This window comes from Gobio gobio, assembly GCF_949357685.1.
Source record: "Gobio gobio genome assembly, chromosome: 19".
NCBI classification, from domain to species: domain Eukaryota; kingdom Metazoa; phylum Chordata; class Actinopteri; order Cypriniformes; family Gobionidae; genus Gobio; species Gobio gobio.
In genome coordinates, this window is record NC_137112.1 from 36,815,239 (window position 1) to 36,839,151 (window position 23,913).

The 23,913-nt window shown below is 37.4% G+C and overlaps 1 protein-coding gene across 2 annotated transcripts in view; it reads right to left on the minus strand.

Annotated features, from left to right (window-relative positions):
- The window catches only part of igsf21a (immunoglobin superfamily, member 21a), a 351,578-nt gene extending 331,494 nt beyond the window's left edge, over nt 1–20,084 (minus strand). The window contains exon 1 of one of the 2 annotated variants that reach the window (XM_079844847.1): nt 19,538–20,084. In XM_079844847.1, coding sequence (XP_079700973.1) covers nt 19,538–19,709 — 172 coding nt within the window. In that variant the 5' untranslated portion in view covers nt 19,710–20,084. The remainder of the gene's footprint in view (nt 1–19,537) is intronic. The other variant, XM_079844848.1, reaches the window with a different exon arrangement.
- Between the last annotated feature and the right edge of the window lie 3,829 nt (nt 20,085–23,913).

Below are 23,913 nucleotides of genomic sequence, written 5' to 3' on the forward strand. Positions count from 1 at the left end.
TTGATAGTGGCCAGCTGATAAGACTGCCTTTCTCTAATGTTTTAGAACACGTCCGGCGGAGGTGCAAAAAAAAAAAACGGCCATAGTTTTCGCTCTCTTAACACCATAAAGACAGTTCACCCATCAAAATAAACCCCATTACATGTAGAATAAAGGTGTACAAAATCACATTTCCCACCAGTCCTATGTAAACTATGGCACACAAAGTTTTTTTTAATACAACATTGATCGCATTCTGAGATGGCGGAGCACAAGAGAACAACACAGCCTGAAGTAGCTGATCGCTTAAATGATCTTGCTCGCCTCAATCTGCTGAACCCTGGTGATGTCAGTGCCCTCAACGATAATAAAATTGATTATTTTGTCAACTGAATGTACATTAGTCAACTTCTTGCGTATTGAATTTTTGCATAAGGTGGCCATATAAAGACTCTTCTGCACCATTTGCTATTGCCTTACCGAATCCCTGCATGATGCTGCTGTGCTGTAAGTGTATGATTATGGAAAACATTAAGTCATTCAGCTAATCTTACGTTGCAGACATATCCTGTATATCCATAAAACACATCTTGACGTTTTTTTTTTGTCTGTCTGTCATGTTGAGAGCCCTTCATAACATGATTCAACTGAAGAGATGCACATCCTCTGCATTAGAGACTGTGATGAGTGATGAGCTCCGAGAAGATGGGTGAAGAGCTTCAGATTGCATCTACTCTCTGCAATTGTCATTTATTTACACAACCACTTATCTAAACAAGGTGAGGAGACAGGAAACACTGCTGCCCCTGAACCAACCTGTGGAGCATTGAGTCGCTCGGCAAAACATGACAAGAACAGTAGCGTGAGAAACTAATTTTGTTAAATGGTAAAAAAATATAAATATACATACAGGGCTGCTTGAAAGTTTGTGAACCCCATGCAGAATCTGTGAAAATGTGAATCATTTTAGAGGGATCATACACAATTAATGTTACTTTTTTATTTCGTACTGTCCTGAATAAGATATTTTACATAAAAGATGTTTACATATAGTCAAGATAAAAAAAAAAAAAAAAAAAAAAAATATATATATATATATATATATATATATATATATATATATATATATATATATATATATATATATATATATATATATATATATATATATATATATATATACAGTATATATATATATATATATACAGTATATATAGTATCTTTATTTATTTATAATTGTATTTATAATAATTTTTTTGTTATAATCTTTTAATCTATTTTTTTATGTTTGTTGACTTCCACAATATGGAAAAAATACAATGGAAAAAATACAATAGAAATCAATGGGGGTGCCCCACAACTGTTTGGTTACAAACATTCTTCAAAAATGTTTATTTTGTGTTCAGCAGAAAAAAGAAATGTATATAGGTTTGGAACAACTTGACAGAATTTTCATTTTTGGGTGAACTATCCCTTTAACTATAATGCTTTAGCAACCCAAGTAAATCACTCGCATATGCGAGTAAATCTTCACTCTGGATTACATAAATGCTTAGATTTTTCTCGCCAGTGTGTGTGTTTGTGTGTGTTAGAGGCTAAGAATAAGTTTAGCATAGATATATTTTCACTCGCTGAACATTCAGAGAAACAGAGTTCCGCTCTCCGTCAAGCGATCTGTCTATTTCAGTTCAGCTCAACGGATGCGCAGCATACCTGTATTTGACGTACCTTAAACTCTAGTGTGAAGGCGCATATCTCGCCGTCGCTAAGCTGAGAGCGCTGTGTTTCTCATACACACACTCGCACAAAGAGAGAGTCTTAAATACCAAGCAGAATCGACGCACCACATGTAAACGATATTTTTTGTTGTATTTTCCTGTCAAAATTAGTTCATTTGGAATTATTTAGCTGTTAAGAACAAGCAGGAGATATGCGGTTTCTCCGGTAGTGGGTGGGACGGCAATCTCATTGGCTGGTGCTCATCTATTACCGACCCTGTTTTGATTTCAGCAAATCAGCACAGACAACGTGATTAATATTCATGAACACAGCACCTCATCATTTCACAGTGTGTTGTTGTAGCTATATTGTTATTAATAGTAGAATTAGTAGTAGGGCTGTCACGATTATGAAATTTGGCTGACGATTAATTGTCCAATAAATAATTGCGATTATGACGATTAATTGTCTGTTTTAGGGCTTTGGCGATTAATTGCCTGTTTTAGGGCTTTGTCGATTAATTGTCATACAAATTGTTGTGATTATTTAATTGAATCCCTTGTAAGTTGTCACTTGCAATAACACATTAATACACTTAAAGCCTTTAAATATTAAAGTAATTTAATCAATGAAAAATATGTATCTTTCAGAAATGTGTACATTTAAAGAAACAATGTAAATGTATATGAAAGTATAAATAATAGAAACAATCACCATAAATTTACCATAACACATAAAGGACTGTCAATATCTCATTCCAAACTAAAGTAAAATATAAATATATTTTACAACTTTGAAAATTCTGTAAATAACAGAAACAATGAATCACAAATATAAACTATGACCATAACAGAACAGGCCATAAAAATCAAATTATGAAATAAAAACAATCATGCTCCTTAATGGCTTGATAGATTACGGGAAAGAAACACTAGCATGTTGACTTTTTCTGGCTTAAGACAGCATCTAACTGGGGTGACAATGTTGCCAGCTGTACTGAACATTCTTTCAGAAGCAGTACTTGTTGCACATATGCACATGTAGGCTACTTTCTCGCCAACTTGGAAATTAAAGGAAACCTATGTATGACACGCCAATTCGCTATGCCATTTTGGAGTGCTATCAAGACGCATAATCGCTTTTTAACGTGTTTATCAACGCCGTTTCATTCTATCCCCCTACACTGCCCCTACCCATCACACACACACACACACACACACACACACACACACACACACACACACACACACACACACACACACACACACACACACACACACACACACACACACACACACACTTAAACCTAAGCCCCTAAACCTACCCATCACAAGAAACATTCTGCACTTTTACATTTTCAAAAAAAAAACATAATTTAGTATGTTTATAAATCCATTTACATTCACGCGGAATCACACGGCGTAGACATACACGCGGAGATGATGGTTCGTTTCGGCGTACACATACAAGCGGAATCACACTGCGTAGACATACACGTGGAGATTATGGTTTGTTTCGGCGTACACATACACGCGGAATCACACAGCGTAGACATACACGCGGATAGCTCAAAATGCGTACAGATAACACGCCATTTGGCTTTAGAAAGTTAAGCAAAGCCATACCTGTCAAGTTTTGGATTTGAAAATAAGGGAAATTTTTCGGCGCCCACCGCAAGCAGTCCCACCACCCCAACCAAGCTCCAGTATCCCTTACATTTTAAAGAGCACCTATCATGGCATTTAAAATGTTCCAAATATTGTTTTAGAAGTCCCCAACAACAGTTTTGCATGCATGCAATGACAAAAAAGACTTTAGTTTTCTTATAATATGCATTTATTTTTACCTGTTTTGACAGCGATTCTCAAATGATTCCTTTAGTGATTCACTTTTCAAAACCCCGCCTTTACGTGACACTAATCTGCGGCGATTGGTCAGATGACCCAGTCAGTTGTGATTGGTATAGTCTGTGCAGATATTTTCGGAAACGGAACGCCCATCAAAGTCTTATAGTGACAGTAATTTGTTAATATGTGTCAGGAGTTATGAATATGAAAACCCCGTCTGTACCGTTTGATTGTAATATGAGCCTCAGCTGATCTCATTCATAAAAAAACTCCTCTATTCTCCTCACGAAGACTCGCGACAAATCAACATCCCTCAGGGCTTTTAGTTCAAAAGTGTGCAGATGAGGAGACATATTGATAGATTCTCATATGTCTGTGTCAAATTTCTAAACAGAGGAGTATTTTTTATTCAATACTTCCTCAAAATGCGCAGATAGCCTATTCATGAGCGATTGAGTCTCTTATGTGTTGTTTTCAATTCATACTGGCAGCCGGAGGGCGCTCTGTGCACATGTAGTCCATGTACAGACAGACGAAGAAGATACCATGTGCCATAATAGAAGTCCATAATAAAAGCTTCCTGAGATCGCGAAACATACATTTGACGACCAATAAACACTCAATCGCGACGATGTATGGTTTGTCTTCAAGCCACTTAGGCTGCGTTCACACTGCAGGCTGAAACGACCCAATTCCGATTTTTTTGCCCTTATGCGACCTGTATCTGATCTTTTCATGACAGTCTGAACGACACAGATCCGATCTTTTCAAATGCAACCCAGGCCACTTGGGTATGTGGTCCAAATCCGATACATATCCGATCTTTTGAAATGCGTCTTCAGTCTGAACTGCCAGTTCACATCTATCCGACCCGCACGTCGTTGATACGCGACAAACGTCATCATTGTAACTCCCGTTCCTTACTCCAGTCCAGTGGTGGCGGTAATGCACAAGAAATAGTTGCTAACCGCCAATAAAAGAAGAAGTACGCACCTGTTCTGTTGCTAGCCAATACACTCCAACTCCAACGCGTTTCTGCACTGTTATGGGCCGCCGCAGACGTGTCTCTTCCCGTGACAAAGTTAGTTGAAGGCGCTCGCAAACATTATTGAAGGTGGATCTGGTCATTCTGAAGTTACTGACGAATTCGGTATCAGTAAAGCCACTCACATCAGTATCCCACCACTCCTGGCTGCGACTCCGCACACACGTTTCTCTGTACCGACGTTGCTACCACTGCTCCACAAAACGCCATGGCCAAAAACCTTGCTCTCCTCCTCTTTTTTAATTTTCTTCTTAACATGAGAAGGTTGTAATGGTGCTGGCTCCGTTGCGAAAATAACTTTAATAAAGCTAAACGAACTCCAATGCTGACACCCATATTTGGCTACTTCCGTAAACAACAAGTGACGTCGTTGACCGTTGAGTACTCTTCTGCGCATGCGGGTCACTTCTGGGTCATTTCACGTTCACACAGGAGATCACAAAAGGTCGCATTTAATTGGAAATGTGAACGGCCTTGCAAAAAAATCGCATTTTTTCAAAAAATCGGAATTGAGCATTAAGCCCTGCAGTGTGAACACAGCCTTAGTCTTCAAATGCTCATCCTTGGGCAGATGAAAAAAGTTTGCTTTTGAGTGGCACTTCAGAACACAGCGTCTCGTCGCCATGATGTTTTCTAGTTTTCACTGGCGTCTCGTCGCCATGATGTTTTCTAGTTTTCACTGGCGTCTCGTGGCCATGATGTTTTCTAGTTTTCACTGGCGTCTTGGAGCCCAATAAGTGGGCGTATCGTATTCAAATAACTTGACAAGTTGACGTCATCTAGTCAGAGAAAAAGCTTCGGTCTTCTAACGATTCTTAAAAATGACTCAGAGTCGACTCTTACTTTTGAAAGAAAATAACTATATATACGGTGCACTGTCATATTTCAAAACTATGCAGGATGTTTTTGTTCACTTAGATCTATGTTACACACTACATGAAAGGTAAATTTCAAAATTCTATGATAGGTGCTCTTTAAGACAGGTGTTATAGCCCAAATGAAAACACAAAAGGGTATATATAATGAGCATTTATTTAAAGGCTTATTTGCATATTTTCTGTTCATTTAAAATTGCTTGTCTTTAGATTTTATTTTCATTCCACACATTCTTTTCATTTCATATTGCTTTTCTTTTACAGTTTTTCTTTTCTTTTCATTTCACACAACTTTTCTTTACTCTTTTAGTGAGTTATTGTACACATTTGTTGCAGACTTTGCATTCTTTAAGACTGTTTTGGAAGGAGTGTATTTGTGGGCTGGGCCAGAGTGGTTCATTTTACATTAGAGTAGAGCACAAACAGTTCTATTGTCTAATGTCATCCTATTCTCTGTAACAATCTTTCGTACCATAAATACCCTTTCTGAACTTGCATTGCTATGGGCAGGGCTCGACATGAACGCTTGTACGCTTGTCCGGTGTCCTGACATTTCATCCTACCCGTCAGATTGTCCTACCAAGGCTTACTGCGCATGCCCACATCAATATTTTTTATATTTACATTTTAAGGGTAGGTTTATGGTAGGGATAGGGGTAGGTATGGATATTAATGGATTAAAGCAACTCACATTAATATGATTCTGGTAGCACAATCTGATAGGTAGCATTTTACATCCATATTTAATATTTATTTATTTAAAATATTTACATAGTTTTAAGGGTAGATTCAGGGTAGGAGTAGGTATGGATATTAATAAAGCCTCAAATCAGATGAATATGATGCTGGTAGCACAATCTGATAGGCAGCATTTTTTGCTGTCGAATCGTCCTACCTGTTTTAATGGGAGGTATAGCAAAATCTGACAAGGTAGGACAAATCGTCAGAACACCGGGACAAGTGGATTTTTTGAAGGGGCAAAGTGAAAAATAATTTTACTTGACCAACAGACAAGTATCCTGAGTAAAATGTCAAAACAAAAAAATAACTAGGGAATCACCAAAGTGCAATAATGATTCTGCATTCAGTTAGTGTAAGTGGCGATCGATAGTGGATAATAATATCAAACGAACTGACAACAATGTTGAGTGGTTGAGGCTCGCGCAGCCTCTCGAAGAGAAAATCGAAAACAAATGAGCGGCGCTCACACACAGAAACTCAGTTAACATACACGGTTAAAATGGTGTAGTTATTATATTTATAACATATGATACAGTTAAGCAACATTACACTAACAAGAGTGTTGTTTTCCAGAATACAATCACGACTGGAAATGACACTGATTTCATACGCCAGTTCCATAAACAATTAATTAACATTAAGTCACTTACATTTTATAATTAAATTCGCTGTCCCATTGATCACGGTATTTACACGAGGGTTTTTTTTGTTTTGTTTTGGCAGGAGTGCCTTAATCCGTCTCTATCGTTACGTCCATCATCATCCGTCTCTGTTTTGTTTTTTTCCCGCATTGTCACTCGTCATCTGACCTCACACACTAGCCTCGCGACAACTGGCACCTATACTGTAGGCTACTGCAGATGCCAGTTATCGCGAGGCTAGTTACAGAGCTCAGATTGGAAATGTTTTTGTTTTTTTACTCCGGTATTATTGTTTTTTAATAACGCAGGTTAAAATACGGGAGATTTACAGGAAAATACTAATACGGGAGGACGGCGGGAAAGAAGGGTAAAATACGGGACTTTCCCGGCCAAAACGGGATACTTGACAGGTATGAGCAAAGCCATGATGTCATGTTGATTGGCGTTGTCGTTTTCGGCTTTGAAACTAAATCCATCTTTGTTGAATAACTGGGCTGCTCTAACTCAGGATGGAGAAATCAACAGGGCAATATAATTTGAACGTAATGCTCAGCGTAATGAATTCAGAGGGAGACCGGTAGAAGTAGAGTGCTGCAGGTACGTCGTTCATGAACGAATGATTCTTAATATGACTCGGGACTACCGAGTTGTCTCAGAGAGTGATCCGTTCATTTTGTTGGCCGCGCGTGTGCGCAAAATCCCATAGGTTCTGTACATGAAACAGAAAATGTTAGTTCATCCCTCGAGTTCGGGTTGAGTCTTTCGTTCTTCCTGTCAGTCCTATAGTAGACTATGCTGTCAGAACCGGAAAGAGAAATTATTAGTTCATCTTTCGAGGTTCGCATTCCGCGGGGTCCGAGTCTTTCGTTCTTCCTGTTATGCTGAAATGACTCAATTTTTTTTTTTTTTTTTTATTTTGCTGAACGAGATTCAAAGATCCGAGTCTGTAAAATGATCCGAACTTCCCGCTACTAACTACAGGGCCCCCTTGTGTCTTCTAATAGTGGGCAATAATAACGATCACCTGTAATGACCGCGATTAGACCAATTAATCGCGATCAAACGATTATTTTTATAATCGTGACAGGTCTAATTAGTAGTAGTCTTTTAATAATTATTATTATTATCTTTTTTTTTTTTTTTTACAGAAACACTGAATGAGCACCACCATCAGTCCTAAGTTCAGTTAAAATGATAAATATGCATTCATACATGGTTAAGTTTTAGTTCTAATTACTAATGTTCTGTAGTGCTTAACAATCATAATAGCATAATATAATGCTTGATTGGGTGGAATCATATATATGTATTAGTGCTGTCAAAAGACCAGTTGCGATTAATCACCTCCACAATAAAAGTTAATGTTTACATAATATACAGTATGTGTGTGTACTAATAATTATATATAAAATAGTAGCTATATCAGTCTAGCGAGTAAATTAAAAAATGTACTAGCCAATGACGATTCTATTGCCAAGGTGTGCATTGAGGGTTGTTTAGCAATATTTAATGTCTGCAACTTTCTTACCGATTCTTCACTATAGGGATGTATTGTATCAGCATGCTCCTTCTTATCTTCTTAGCTCCCTGGATGCTGTGTATTATGGTGCCTAAAGATTTATTAAGGATTGTAAATTCTCTACACATCATTGTGCATTATATATTAGAGCTGCTTGGTCTTCTTTTGCTGTTCAAAGGAAAATGCATGGATACTTATATGATATACAAAGCAATTTCAGCTTTTTTTACTACGTTATCTTTTTTTTGTTTGATCCAACAAAATCCTATCCTGGTCCTACCAGACTCTCATACATTTAATTTGTACAAAAAGTCTGGCTACCCTCCATTGACAAGCGTTAACTTCCTTGAAAGCGGGTACTCTGTTGAAGTTTAAAACTATTGGATCTGCCAAGAGCCACTCTGGATCTGCCATAACCAATCGCTAACGTTTGTTCATGACGTATGTCATGCGCCGTTCGCCTTTATTTCTCACATGGAAGTCCGTAAAAATAAACATGCAGCCACCTCAGTGATAAAACCTTGTGCATTCGGATTGTGATTTATTCATGGTGGAGGGGAGAGTTTTGTGATCGGGAACGCTCTGCTCACGTGGTCCATAACATGATTGTATACTGAAAATAAAATATCATATGCTTGGTATGATAAGAATAAATGCTGATGTAAATAACGGCCCAATTCAAATGTTTACGTGCTTTTCTTCCTTTTATTTTTTGAGCGTGATTAAATATATTGCTCTTGAAAATACTTGCCAGCATTTAAAGAAATGCAAGTCTAGAAATGCATCCAAATTACAGCAAAGCACAACCGTAAGGTGCTCTGCAGTGGTCAAAAAGGATATAAACAGTGAATTTTGAAGTGATATATTCTTGAAAACTCAGAGATGTGGATTCGGACAGCAATTAAATTACCACACGACCTTGGTGTTTGGCAAAACCAGAAGGTAATTTGGCCGGGGATTGTTACGCGGATGATGGGAGACGGACGGCAATGAATAAAATCACTGACTAGCCCCTGTAATTGATGACAATGCCTTCCGACCGCGCGCGAAACAATTACCGCCCGAATCAGGCTTCAGCCAACTCCTTCACCACTAACTTTTCCCAGGACACAACATCATGGCCACCAAAAAAACTCAGCAAAGATTGTTCTTGCTCCGGCTTTAACTTCTGGATGTTCGGCAGCGTTGCCACAACGGAATGAATGGCTTCACTCGCATCTTTCTCCGCCGCCATTACAGAACTACAACTCAAACTAGCGCACAACATCAGAGTCATCATTCTCAGCCACTCCCTCTGTTTGCTGATTGGACCGGTAAAAATTTGTTTGGAGAAAACCTAAGACTATACCGCAGTAATGAAGGAAAATGAAAATTGAGAGGAAGTACGTAGGAGGACGGAGCCAGACTAACAAAATCCAGTTGATAACTAGTTATTGGGTTCACAATCTTATTATAATATCCATGTACCTCCTGCTAGAACTAATCTAGGAAAAGCTGCTTTTAAATATGCTGCCCCTTCAGACTGGAACTCTCTTCAAATGAAATTGAGGCTAAATCATTTGGTGTCTTTCAGTAATTTTAAAACACGTATGAGTGCACTAGAAAAAGATTTAGTGATTTGCAAATGCTTATAAGGCTGTACTTTTAATGATATTTTATTGTGTGTTGCATTGTTGTTTGTTTTATGTGTATTTATATTACTGAGCTGCCTATCTTGGCCAGGGCACTCATGTAAAATAGATTTTTAATCTCAGTGAGGTTCTCTACTGGTTAAAAAAGGCTAAATAAAAATAAATAAATAATTTTTAGTTCTACTAATGTATTTAAATACTGTTAACAAATGAAACCTTATTGCAAAGTGTTACCTATATGATTTTTATTATATAAGTATATACATTTATAATATAAATACAGTAAACTCTACAATAGAGCTATATCAAATGTTAAATGACACAAAAATAACAAAATTCTTGTGCTGAATTGGACAGTACATTGTGTAAAAGCATTTTTTGGGTGGCAAGTCCTAGTTAATATTCAATGTGATCGAAGGCCAGTAAAAAAAATTCTAAAAGAAATGCAGAAAATGTAAAATTTTAATTTCCTTCCCATTCATAATTTTGAATTAGAATAAAAAATAAATGCTCCATTATGTTTGAATTTAAACTGTAATAAAATGTACTGTAAGTGTCACAGGGGGTCATCTGTTCCGCCACTGACCTTGCCTTTCATGAGAAACGGAGGCAGCTAGATGAATTAAAACTGAATTTATTTGACTGTAGTTTCAAAACATCAATCCCAGCGTTGACATTAGCTTTGTCTGCAAATGAAAAATTGTCAAAGGTAATCAATTTTCAGCATAGGGCTGCCAAATCCACAGCTCAGCGCATGTAATCATTTCATTTATGCTGGCAAAAACAAAAGACAATGCTGCCCAACTTGAGAAAATTTCCATGTCAAAGGACATGCATGCCAGTAAAGATCACCTCAGCCTGCTCATTAATCAGAATCATTTTCACAGGTGCACAGATACGAGCACCCAAACACAAATAAACATTGCAATGATATTTGTTAATAGGTCTGCAGTCTGCATCTAGTATCTTCAATTCTAATAAATGGTGCTGATGAAAAAATAGTTGAAATAAACCGAACATACAAATCCAACTTTCTCCACTGGTTGTCAGAAAGGAGAGTACTCCCTTTATCCATCATAAACTTACACACACACACACACACACACACACACACACACACACACACACACACACACACACACACACACACACACACACACACACACACACACACACACACACACACACACACACACACAATGCAGTACTGTATTGATGCTCTATGCCACCCTTCTATAAGCAAGCCTTTTTCAATATGTGCTTTTCTATTCTTCCCCTGCTGACTGAAGCCCTTAAAGCTTTTTACACAATACAGCGACCTGCTTACACCAGTAAGTTGGAGTATAGTTTGCAGAAAGCATTACATTCTATGTATGACAAGGAAAATAGGAACACAGCTGGTGTGGTACAAATGTCAATATTCCGCTGGATTACGTTTGTTTTCATTTGCTGTTAAGAAATGGCAGCATTGGCTAGGGAAGCCCTGAGCTCTGTCACCTCTCCAATGTGAACCGCAGAAGCAGAAATAATAGAACATTCATTAATGTTACCATGGAATGCACAGACTCAAAAACCATATGCAAAAGTGTTAACATAGGCTGAGAAGGAAAATTGTGGTTCTAAATCGTCCCCTTGGAATTATAAAGTTCTATCTGACGTTTTTGTCAAAATTGAGTTATTCACATATTCTTATTCTGTGACAACTTATTTACATTATGGGATGTTTTTTTTAAAGTTGTGTACATTTTGGGACTTTTTATTGAAAAACAAAAAGGTTCTATCTACAAAGTCGAACTCTGACTTGGCTCTATAAGGTTCTATCTGCGTGAGCCAATCAGCACTCGAATGCACAGAAGAGGACCAATCAGGATCAACTTTATAGGTCGTGTCGCCGGCTTTTTACTTGACAGGAAAGATCGCAGACACACAATAGCTGTGTCTCATTTCGGAAGGCTGCATCCTCCGGAGGTCGCATTTGAAGGCTGCATGCGTCTGAAGGCTGTCTCATTTCAAAAAAGTAAGTAGGACACTCCGAATGCGACCTTCAAATGCGCCCTTCTTTTCAGGAATTCGGAGTGTGCATGAGATGCATCCTTCGTTGCTGCAGATAACCCACAATTCTTTGCGTCGCCATTAACAACCGTCATGTTTTTTAAATATTATTTGAAAAAATGGCGCCGCCGGCAGATAGACATGCAAGCGAAGATGTGGTGTTTAAACTTAAGTAGTTTCAAGCTTGTTTTTGTTTTTAAGCTGTATATATACCTCAAATAGATAGTTGTGGTAAACAGGATTACAAGTGTTGTGATATTTTATTTTATTTTTTAAACGTTTAGAACAGTGCTTTGCTGTCAAGGCAAAACATTTCATAGTCATTTTCAAGTTATAAATAATTTTCATTCATATAACTGGTGTGAGAGCGCAACTCCATGGTGAACGTGTTGGCATAGCAACGTGATACTTCCTGCCTGTGTGTCCTACGGAGGACGTCTCGTTTAATTCTGATTAAGGACACTCCGTATACCGCATCCTTCACAGGATGTGTCCTCCAGAGGATGCAGCCTTCAAAATTAAATGAAATGAGACACAGCTTAAATCTGTGAGAATTATGGAACACAACGCAAAGTTTTTAAGAAACCTCAAGATCGACAATTTTATTGACGATCTTATCAAGGACAGCAGCCCGAATTCCAGGCATCATATAGTCAGTGAATCATTTTTCAATGATTATTAAAATTTATGAATTAATTTGCTGAAGCATGTCTGTTTTCTTGCAGTTTTAAAAGTCGTAAAAGGTCTTAATTTTTACAATATTAAGCCATAAAAGGTCAAATAGTCAACAGTTTAATTGATGGGGTCTTAATTACAACAATAAATGTTAGCATGTTATTTCAGCCATACTGATGTCTAGAGAGAAAGCCGTTTTACCTGGCCCACTTTAGGTGGAATACAATCCTGCTCAGATGTATTACAGTAGCTGCTTTCTGTCTAAACAAAAGAAAGATGAACAATTTCTGCAATGATGTGTTTAATTACCCACCATATTGGTACCAAAAATGAACATCTGCACTGGACAAAATATTTAGACCTACCTTGCTTAATTTGAAATGTCCTAAATACATGGAAGTACTAAAAATATGAAATAAATGTCATAGAAAGGATAACATTTTACTTTCCAACACATGTTGAGACATTGTTACAACATTATTTTTATATTTAATGTTCAAATAATGTTTTGGCAGACAGAACCTTATAATTCTAAGCGAAAAGTGTTTTTTTAGAATTAGAAGGTTCTATCTGCATTTGACCCATTCCAAAAATCCCCATTTACAATTTTGAGAGGATTTTGATATTGTATATTTAGAATACATTTAGGGTCCCTGTTATTTTCATGTTTGAAAGAAACTTGTTCCCCATATAAATTTTCCTATATGTAATGCAAAAACTTTGAAGCTCAATATCTCAAAACTGCTCAGAACGCAGATAGAACCTTATAATTCCAAGGGGACGTAATGTCTCTTTAAATTCAATGGTTTCATGCTCTTAGCAGCCAAGAATTCACTTTGCTGCTAAATGAACCTGTATTTACTTAACCTCTGTCACTCTCTTACGCTATTCATGTTGTTGGGCTATTCACACAGTGCAGGGCGTCTGGGTTCTATGGCGGAACGCTGGCTCACTATTGGCTGAGCACCACATGCAGAAGAGAAGAGGTTGTTGAATAAAGTCATTATTTTTGTTTGTTTTTTTGAGCAAAGAAATGCAGAACATTTACAATTAAAATTTCCTTCCCATTCTGAATTTTAATTTAAAAAAATGCTCCATTATGTTTCAAAAACTGGATTGAAATGTACTGGAAGTGTCACAGGGGTCATCTGTTATAAAATAGAATATAAAAAGTATCCTTGTCGCTTCATAAAATTAAGGTTGAACCACTGTAGTCACATGGACTATTTTAACAATGTATTTACTACCTTTCTGGGCATTGAAAGTGATCGTTGTGTTGGTGTCTAATTGGGGTCAGAGAGCTCTCCGATTTCATCAAAAATATCTTTATTTGTGTTCCGAAGATGAACGAAGGTCTTACGGGTTTGGAAAGACATGAGGGTGAGTGATTAATGACAGAATTTTATGTCATGCTGTTGGCTGTTGATTGGAAAATCAAAAGGATTGGAAGATTAGATGGGCTCGCTCCTCCCTAAATTATGTTTAGGAACTTTACTTATATGGACGTTTTGAACCGTTAACAATGTTCGGGAGGAGCACGTTCAGGTAATCAACCAATCAGTGCAAGTGGAAGCCGGTTTATATAGCCGCCTCTCATCTCTGTCCTGCGACAAGATTCTATCCCAGTCAAGAAGGGGAAGAACTCTTGGTTGGGGCCAAATTTTGAGCTCTGAGCCCTCACCCGGACAGCACGCCAACTACGCATAAATTACTATATTTGATTTCATGTATGTGTAAACTTGTGAAATTGACATTTTGAACCATTCTGTTTTGGGTGAACTGTTTTTGGTGAATCTCTTTATATGGACATTTTGAACCGTTCTGTTTTGGGTGAACAGACATTCAATGTAGGGACACTGGGACAGAAATCTCTCAGATTTCATAAAAGTTATCTTTATTTGCTGAATTTATTCAAATTACCCTGTTCAAAAGTTTATGAACCATTGATTCTCAATACTGTGTGTCGTTCCCTGGATGATCCTCGGCTGGTTTTTTGTTTTGTGATGGTTGTTCTTGAGTCTCTTTTTTGTCCTGAGCAGTTAAAATGACAAACAATCTTCAGAAAAATCCTTCAGGTCCTGCAAATTCTTCAGTTCTCCAGAATCTTTTGCGTATTTGAACCCTCTCCAGCAGTGATTGTATGATTTTGAGATCCATATTTTGACACTGAGTACAATTGAGGCACTCAAACACAACCTTAAAATTTTAAAAAAAGGTTCAAACACTCACTGATGCTCCAGAAGGAAACATGATGCATTAAGAGAGGGAGGGAAGGAGGGAGGGGAGGGGGGGGGGGGGGGGGTGAAAACTTATAGCATTTGAAGATCATGGTAAATTCTACTTAATTTGTCTTCTGGGGAAACATTTAAGTATCTTCAGTTGCTTCCGTAAGGAAGTACTAAATTATTTTTTATTTTATTTAAACAAAATATGAAAAATGTGGATTTCTTCATCTTGTTCAAAAGTTTTCACCCCCGGCTCTTAATGCATAGCGTTTCCTTCTGGAGCATCAGTGAATGTTTGAACCTTTTTTAATAGTTGTGTTTGAGTCCCTCAATTGTCTTGATGGTGAAAAGATGGATCTCAACATTATACAGTCACCGCTGGAGAGGGTTTAAAAATGCAAAAGATGGTGGAAAACTGAAGAATTTGTAGGGCCTGGAGGATTTTTCTGAAGATAGTTGGTCAGTTTAACTGCTCAGGACAAACAAGGGACTCAAGAACAACCACCACAAAACAAAAAAAAAACAGGTAACAACACACAGGATTGAGAATCAATGGTTCATAAACCTTTGAACGGGTCATTTGAATAAATGTAGCTATTTTTTGTCTTGTGGACTATATGTAAACATCTTTTATGTAAAATATCGTATTCAGGACAGCACTAAATAAAAAATAACGCATTTTGTATGATCTCTTTTATTTTGTTCAAATTATTCACATTTTCACAGATTCTGCAAGATGTTCACATACTTTTTCTTACAGCTGTATAGCAGCATTCCTGTTGCTCAAACAGTAGAGCATTAGCTAAAGCATTAGCTATTAAAATATATATATAATGAATGCATTTGAATAAAAGCATCTTCTAAATGCATAAATGTAACTAAAACAGACATGTGACCAATTTGTATTGCTTCACGAACCACCAGTTGAGAACTGCTGCTCTATGAAATGTGGCTGATGAAACTGTTGAAAGAGAAGACTGACTACACTCAGTTCTGGCTAAAAGAGACCAGCATTTGAATCTACTTGCTTTGATGTTTCATCATCAAACGACGTTATCAGATCAAAATTAAATCGATGTATCACATTTCTGTACTGTAACTGCATGATCAGATGACATGCTCCTTTGTAATATCTAAAGATTCAAAGTGGATGATTCAGATTCATCTCCCCAATGGAACTTACTGTAACTGAGCCGAGAAGTGTGCATTTAGACTGTTAGCAGAACGAGTACTCATTTTTCTTCCTTTGAATACTACATTTGCAAGATTCAAATTTTTGTATTGGGTGACAAAGAAGCTCCTGAAGGTCACATTTAGGTCGTCTAAAGGAGGCAGGAAATCAAAGAGTGATTATTGAAGACTAAAGCTGCAATTGCCAACACCTGTCTCTGACTGCAGCTAGTGCACTTGATCATGATGGATCTGTTAGGGAAGAAGTCTCTTAAGAAGAGGAAATGGAGAAATCCACAGGGGGGTTGAATGGCTCAGTTGTGGAGAGCCGGTACTGCCCTGAGCTCAGAGGGGTGTAGCGGGTGATGATGTGGGTCACTCCTGGAGTAAAAGGTCATTAGGAGTAACAGCACCTCCAGATGAGCTATATTTCTAGAAGATTTTTCCAAAGTTTGAAGTAGCCGTAATGTCAGGAGGGCAAAACAGCTCCTTGATGAAAGATGGGTTCATTTTCTAAAGTATGAGATGTTGTCTTTAACTACTAAAAGAAACCGAAAGGGAAGTTGTTTATTTGGATTGATGGTGATTTTAAATCATTATTCGTCCTTGTCTACTGGTTGAAGATTTGCACAGACGTTAATGTTTTGGTAATGTGTTCAATTAAATAGATAAATATGTTTTTAAACTATAATAGTTTGTACTAATATTTTGAATTCTTTTAAATTTTTTCTATTAGGTTTTAGCATCATTTTTATGTGCATATATTTATTTTTTATTTCCGATTTAGGAGTAGTTATTTTAATACTTCAATTTAAATTAAATTAAATGTGAAATTATGCTGTGCCAACTATGACTTAATTTATTTGTATATTCTTTTATTTCAGTTTACGTTTATTTCTAGCAACAGTTTTTTATGGTTTTAATTTTAATTTCATTAACGATAATAACCCTAGTTTTGAATGACATGACAGTAAATAAATGATATAAATCATTTATAGCAGCTAATTGAATGACAGCCTAAATAAAGATGGCAAAGCAATGCGGTTGTCAATCTTAATTTTATTGCTGTCATCAAAAATGCTGATCGTAAAATTATGTGCAAAACTGTACACCAGCAGGACACTGAAATGATGACGAAAAGTAAACAGGGGGATGACAATGGCACTCGAACCATAAAACAATCTCCTGTACATTAACTGTGGCCGTCCATACCGCATTTTGTGACCGCAACCTCAGCTGAACTTTGAGACCAAATGGCTTATGCAACAATAAATGATTCTCTCGGTCTCTCACTCACCAGCCGGCATAATTCTCAGGTGGCCTGTATTAAAATATGGGTCATGCCAACCACCAGTACAGTCAGAAATTATGAATGATTGCTTCACTCTGTAATGCAATATTTGCGGGACACCACTGGAGTTATATCACTGACTTTATCTTAATTTAAATTCCTTTGTTGGGTTTTTACATGACGACATGTAATCTTCCAGTACAGAGAGAATGAAAACAGCTGGGCGGGGGTGAAGATGAGTACCATAAACGTGCCAGATGTCGCCCTGAGATTAGAACCTGAACACATCAATCATCAAGTACAACTGGGGATTTCAACCTTTAAAGAGCCAGGGACACCCCATACAGACTTTCAGTCAACTCAAGGACCCCATGTATAAACAAATTCACAGCGTATCACCCAAAAATTCTAAGCAAAGGAAAATAAAATAATCAGCAATGAAAAATGTCACTAAATCACAGCAGTAAAACTTGTCTCAGTAAATATCAATTTCCCTCCACATATCAGCCTGTTACAGCATACAGTACATGCTCTGTCCATTATGTAAATCAAGGCATGGAAAGATTGGGGATGGAAAAACATCTCATGAGAGTCAAACAAGGGGAAACTATTTAGTGTGAATTTACAACATGTTCCTAGTACCCTAGTGTTTTTTTTTTTTTTTTTACAGCAATACAGAAAGTAAGAATACAGCGCAACCAACTGCATTCATTACTATTACATAGGGTCAGTGTGTGTTATTCAATGACTTTCATGAGGGTTACTTTAAAAAAAATTTTTTAAGTAATTAGACACAATCTGCGTGGTGTCGCACTTCTGAACTGGTATAATGGCATAAGCTACGTACAGACAGTTTACCAAATGTCAAATGTATTTATTTTGTAGGGATATGTAGGGAATATGTAGGGATATATGTAGGGAAAGACAACTTAGGGAAATATGTAGGGAAAGACAATTTATGCGTAGGCTACAGGTTTTGTCGACATACCGCATTTAAAGAAAAGCGCAGTTTACTGTTGTCATGGTTACCTTCTCTTGATTATTATATAGCCTACTCCGACTAACTTGTAATCTAACTTTGTTGGTCACTGGAAATTCTGAAACACATACTTGTAAAAGGAATATACTTTGGACCTCAACTTCATTTAGCGACGTTCAAACCTTATTATGGTGGTCAAATTCACTACAAAAAGAAAATAATAATAATAAAAAAGAACATGACTCCATTATTCTACTGCACTTTAAAAAAAATTGGTTTAACTTAAAAAAGTAAGTAACCTGGTTGCCTTAAAATGTTTAGTTCATTGAAATTAAAAATTTGAGTTAATACAATGAAGGAAATTTGTTTAATAAATAGAAACTCAAAAATAGCATTGTATCTGAACCACATAAGTATACCACATAATAAATCATGAAAATAGCCCAATTTGGCATGTGTGTGTGTGAGAGAGAGAGAGAGAGAGAGAGAGAGAGAGAGAGAGAGAGAGAGAGAGAGAGAGAGAGAGAGAGAGGAGAAGAGAGAGAGAGATGAGAGGAGAGAGAGAGAGAGAGAGAGAGAGAGAGAGAGAGAGAGAGAGAGAGATGATCCCATGGATAAGGTATGTCTGGGATCATCTAAAAAAGAAATAAAATAAAAAGCCAAATGTGTTAGCATCTTTTCACACTGATAATAAAAGTAGTCGAATGATGCATGTGTACTAATCATGAGATTTGACTATGAAATAATAAACATGGTCAGGGTTCAAATCAATAGCTCTTGGCACTAATACGTTCAGCCTCATTTTATTCCTGGGCGTCAGAATGTATTTACGTCCTGCTGTTTCACATGTACCGTATGAAAAATGACATTCACCCAGTGTCTGTGCTCTTACCCAGCCAACACTACCCCAAAGTACCGCGGATGAAACCTTGCTATTCTCGGAGAATCCAAACTAAGCGGCGTCTCGCACAAAACGGACAAACTTGATCTAAGTAAATATGAAAGATGCCTCAATATGTGCGTGCAGCGGTTTCTTGAGGAGAATGTGTGCGGACTGCAAAACGCTGTGCAGAATGTGAAGTGTGCAGAGTGTTGTCTACTATAAAGCGCGTGCGAGTATAATAAAACACAGCACAACAATTACTTACCAACAGCTACTTGCAGTAGATCAGCGCACAAGAGAAAACACAAAGACAGGACGGTCATCTTTCCCATATTTTGCAATAAATCCCAAACTCCATTTGCGTTTACATGCTCTCCGGCAGCTCGCTGCGTAATTCCCCACCATTCCAAAGGGATGCGATTCCACAAACTGCTCATGGTGCTGTCCAAGTGTCGGAGGGAAGATTGAAGTTTAAAACAAATGCGCACTTGAACGGATGTAAGGTTGTTGAAGATTGCGTAAAGATTATTTAAAAGCGTTTCATTGTGAAATAGTCTCCTCGCGAAGGCTGCAAGCAACGTATACGCACAGACGAGGATTAAAAAATAGATATGGATTTGGATGAAAATCTCTCTCTCTCCGTCTCTCTCTTTCGCTCTCCCTCCCTCCCGAAACAGACACGAACAGAGTCACTCGTGATCACTCGCTTTTTATTTCACACAATTTTCCTTAATCCTACTCTGTCTCCAAACCCTTCCCCTCTAATTCTGTCCACTAAGCCGATTTATTCGTGCTGGATTTTTCCCCACACTGAAAAGGTTTTGAAAGATCATTATAGGCATACGTGATGAGATGCCTTACCCTGCATTAACTGCATAGAACCTGGAAAGATCAAGCGCTGGAAATGTCTCTACGAACAGCGTCACCTAGGGTATCCGCAAACGAACCCCACTCAGCATCAGTGAGTTTTCGGGTTTCAGTAAGTTTTCATGCATGAGGGTCATTTGGGATGTCTGTGAATATAAAAAAAGATCAATTCTATTAAAAATCTAGGTTATATGTGTCAGGTTATTAGAAAGTTAGTCTTTGCATGCATGCGGGTTTTACATATTTTTGAAAAGTAAGCCTGTTCTATTGATTTTTGATTAACCCTCTATGGTACGGTGTTGCCTCCAGGCAACATAGTCATTTTAGTTCATTTTTAATAAAATAAAACACAAATTTATTGGTCAAACCTACCTCAAATACTAATCAATGAAAGTGCAAAAAAGTTGTCACATGACCAGGTCCAATTTGTGTCCTGGTTCAGCACGTGCACACATGGCTCCATATTTTCTCCAAAGAAAAGTGAATTTTTCACTAATTTGCATCAAAAATATGAGTCACCTTCACTGAGAAGTAAAGTATTTTCAAGAACTTTACATTATATATCATCAAATGTTTTAGAGTAAATAACAAAAAAAAAATGTGTGTTGCCATTGTACCATAATGGAATCGCAAAAGGCCATACCAGACATAATAGGTTGGATACAAATATATTACAATATTTGTAAGGAAAAAGAGTTAGAATTATCTAAATATATTAGCATTTTTGCATGATTTTGTAAGGCACTTATAAGAAAGTAATTGACATATATCTGCACATATCATGATCTGCACATTTTCGATAGCACGTTTTAAAAAAAAGGTATAAAACACAACTGCCAGTTGATGAGGGTGAGGATGAGGTGTCATGTGATGAGGAAGATGAGGTCATAGTGACAGTTCAGCAGGGAGATGAGGATGAAGATGGATATGATAAATCGATATGATAACTTGATATGGTTTGGTAATACTTGTGTTGGTACAATGTTGGTGCCTGAGAGCAACAGCGAAATTGGAAATGTTAATTTTTAATAAATATGAAATTTGTAATACATTAAGAACTGGATAAATGTGTTTGTTCAAGTGTCTGGTTAAAGAAATTGATGTTTTCAAAAAAATATATTTCTTTTTTTTATATGAAAATGTCAAATGTTTCAATTTGTCCGTTGTGGTACAATGTTGCCTTGAGGCAACAAACTTTATGAACATTTTGATTGATATTGTTATAGTGTCCAATTTAAAGCGGGAAAAACACCACAAATATTTTTTTCCTAATTTATATCATATTGCATTCCATAGAGGGATAATGACTAAATGGTACAAACATCATGTAAAAGTACTAAAATATTATTTCAGACATATATTCAAGGTAATTTCTCTCTCTCTCTCTCTCTCTCTCTCTCTCTCTCATCTCTCTCTCTAGTGTAGAGTATAGAAATACATTTAGTTCAAATGATTACATGACAACAAAATGGATTAAGTGTTTAAAAATTTGAATCATTCATTCATCCAATCATTCTTATTCCAACATTTCCCATCCACAATTTCAGCCTTTTAATACGCCGACATATAACAATATATTTGGCCCAAAACAAACTGATGGTTAATAAATTGAATCACAAGGTAAAAAGGTTATATTTGGCGTAACATTCCCGCCTCTGATGTAGAACTTGGCCAATCATAGTTAATACATTTGGAGTGGCATCTCAGGTAGCCAATCAAATTTTAGGGCTGCCTATAGGGCCACCACCTGGAAACGCCCTTGGATGTTAATGCCATTATCATAAAAATATCGAGAAATATTTTATTGGCCTAATAAAATTATACAACGTTACATGCTGACAAAGGATAACTTAACATAATTTAACAGGCATTGCTATGCGTGCTGGCAGACAAATAGATTAGAGTGCCAAGCATATTGTTTAATCGTGTTAAAGGTTAATATAGCCATATGGGTCTATACCATGAATTAGGCAGTTTTGGTGAGATCCCACACAATGCACACGGTCTAGCACTTTACCTGCACCCGAGAGTACATTAATGAAATGCTAATCTTGCCTCCGACAACACCCACAAGGAAGGAGGGAAGCAAGGATGAGAATATTATGCAATACTCTGGGGTCAAGACCTCGTTGCAGGCGCTCTGAAATTCAATCAAAGGCACATATTAGAAAATATATTTCTGAACTCTCTAACAAAACCTGCCACAAGTGCTAATTAAAGAAATGTGGGTGTACTCGCACATACCTGAGGCGGTTTAAGGTCTTCCTGATGTTGAACTCCATTGTGCCGAACACTTTGTATTCACCTACACCCACACCGCAGATGGCAAGTTCTTGCGCAATCCTGTTGGGAGTCCGGGACGCTCGGGGAAAAAAATATATCGTATAGCCTGCATTTGGCTCATTTGAATGTGTATTTGTTTTTATGTGCTGAAGAAAGTTGGGAAGAGAATGACAAAGCCATAAAGCGATACCTGACTGACAACCATGCTTGCAAACGCTCCTACTGCATATTTATTAGCTGAGCTGCGCCAGACAGAGCTTGGTGTCAGTTGGATACTCTCTGCCCTGCTTAGTCCTTCCTCCGAGCACACGTGCTTGCCGAGTCATGACAAGACCCTTGGTAAGTCTCTCTGATGATTTATGAGACGGCGGTTCTGTGACGTAAGGGAATGAACAGACGGGAGGAAAGGAAAAACAAAATGTGAGGCCTCATAAATGGTCAAAGACAGCACGTCTCTAGAGCATGTAAGCACTCTGCTCGAGATGAAGAGGCTGCGGAGCTTCAGGAGTGGGTAGAGCTGGCGTCTGGGCATGGACCTACAATGCTAATGCGATATCGTACATCTCTTGAGGGCAGTGTCAACAACAATTTATTGAAGCAGCACTGCTCAACATGTTCCTGTCCATATGGCACCTGCCCCTTGGACATTGACAGCCCTCCTCAGAAGCAACTGCAACTTTCCCAGTGGTCTCGGGTGGTCTGATTTTGGTCTTAGCCCTGTATATGTTCAATTCTTTCATCATTCACTCACCCTCATGTTGTTCCGAACCTGTAAGACTTTGGCAAATCTTTGAAACACAAATTAAGGGGGGCTGTTTACACATCACCGTTTTCAAATAAAACCAGAAAGCTTTTTATGCGATTGGGCCATTCATTTACACAACAGCGGCATTTTGGGGGCCTGAAAATTCGTACTTTTGACAACAAAACGGGTTACAGGTTACACGATACAGCTATTGTCTCAAAAATGCACATTTGTAAAAACGGTGATGTCATGTGTATTACGGTGATGTCATGTTTCTTTACAAAGTGACATCGCCATCTACTGGTCTGGCAAGCATATTACAGCGTTTTTAATCCGGGGGAACGTTTTGACAACGTTGTCATCTGTACGTGAAAAACGCACATGTTGTTGTTGTGTAAATTTACCCTACGATATTTTTAATGAAACATGAAATGTTTCTGTCCCTCCATTGAAGGTCCAAGTAACCAAAAGAGAATAGATCCAAAAATGTTATGAAGGCATCATAAAAAGAATCCATATCAATCAAGTGGTTTAATCCTTGTCTTGTGATGAGATACGATCACTTAATATAGAAAGATTTTATTTAGGCTTTTATTTACATCTAAACAATGATCAACACACATATATGTTGCAGGATTTAGGGGAAATAATAATATATTTAATATTTTTATTTGACAGAAAACATATTTTATGAAAAGCTGCGGGGTTACCTGTTAACATGCAGGCAGCCTATGACTAAATCATTA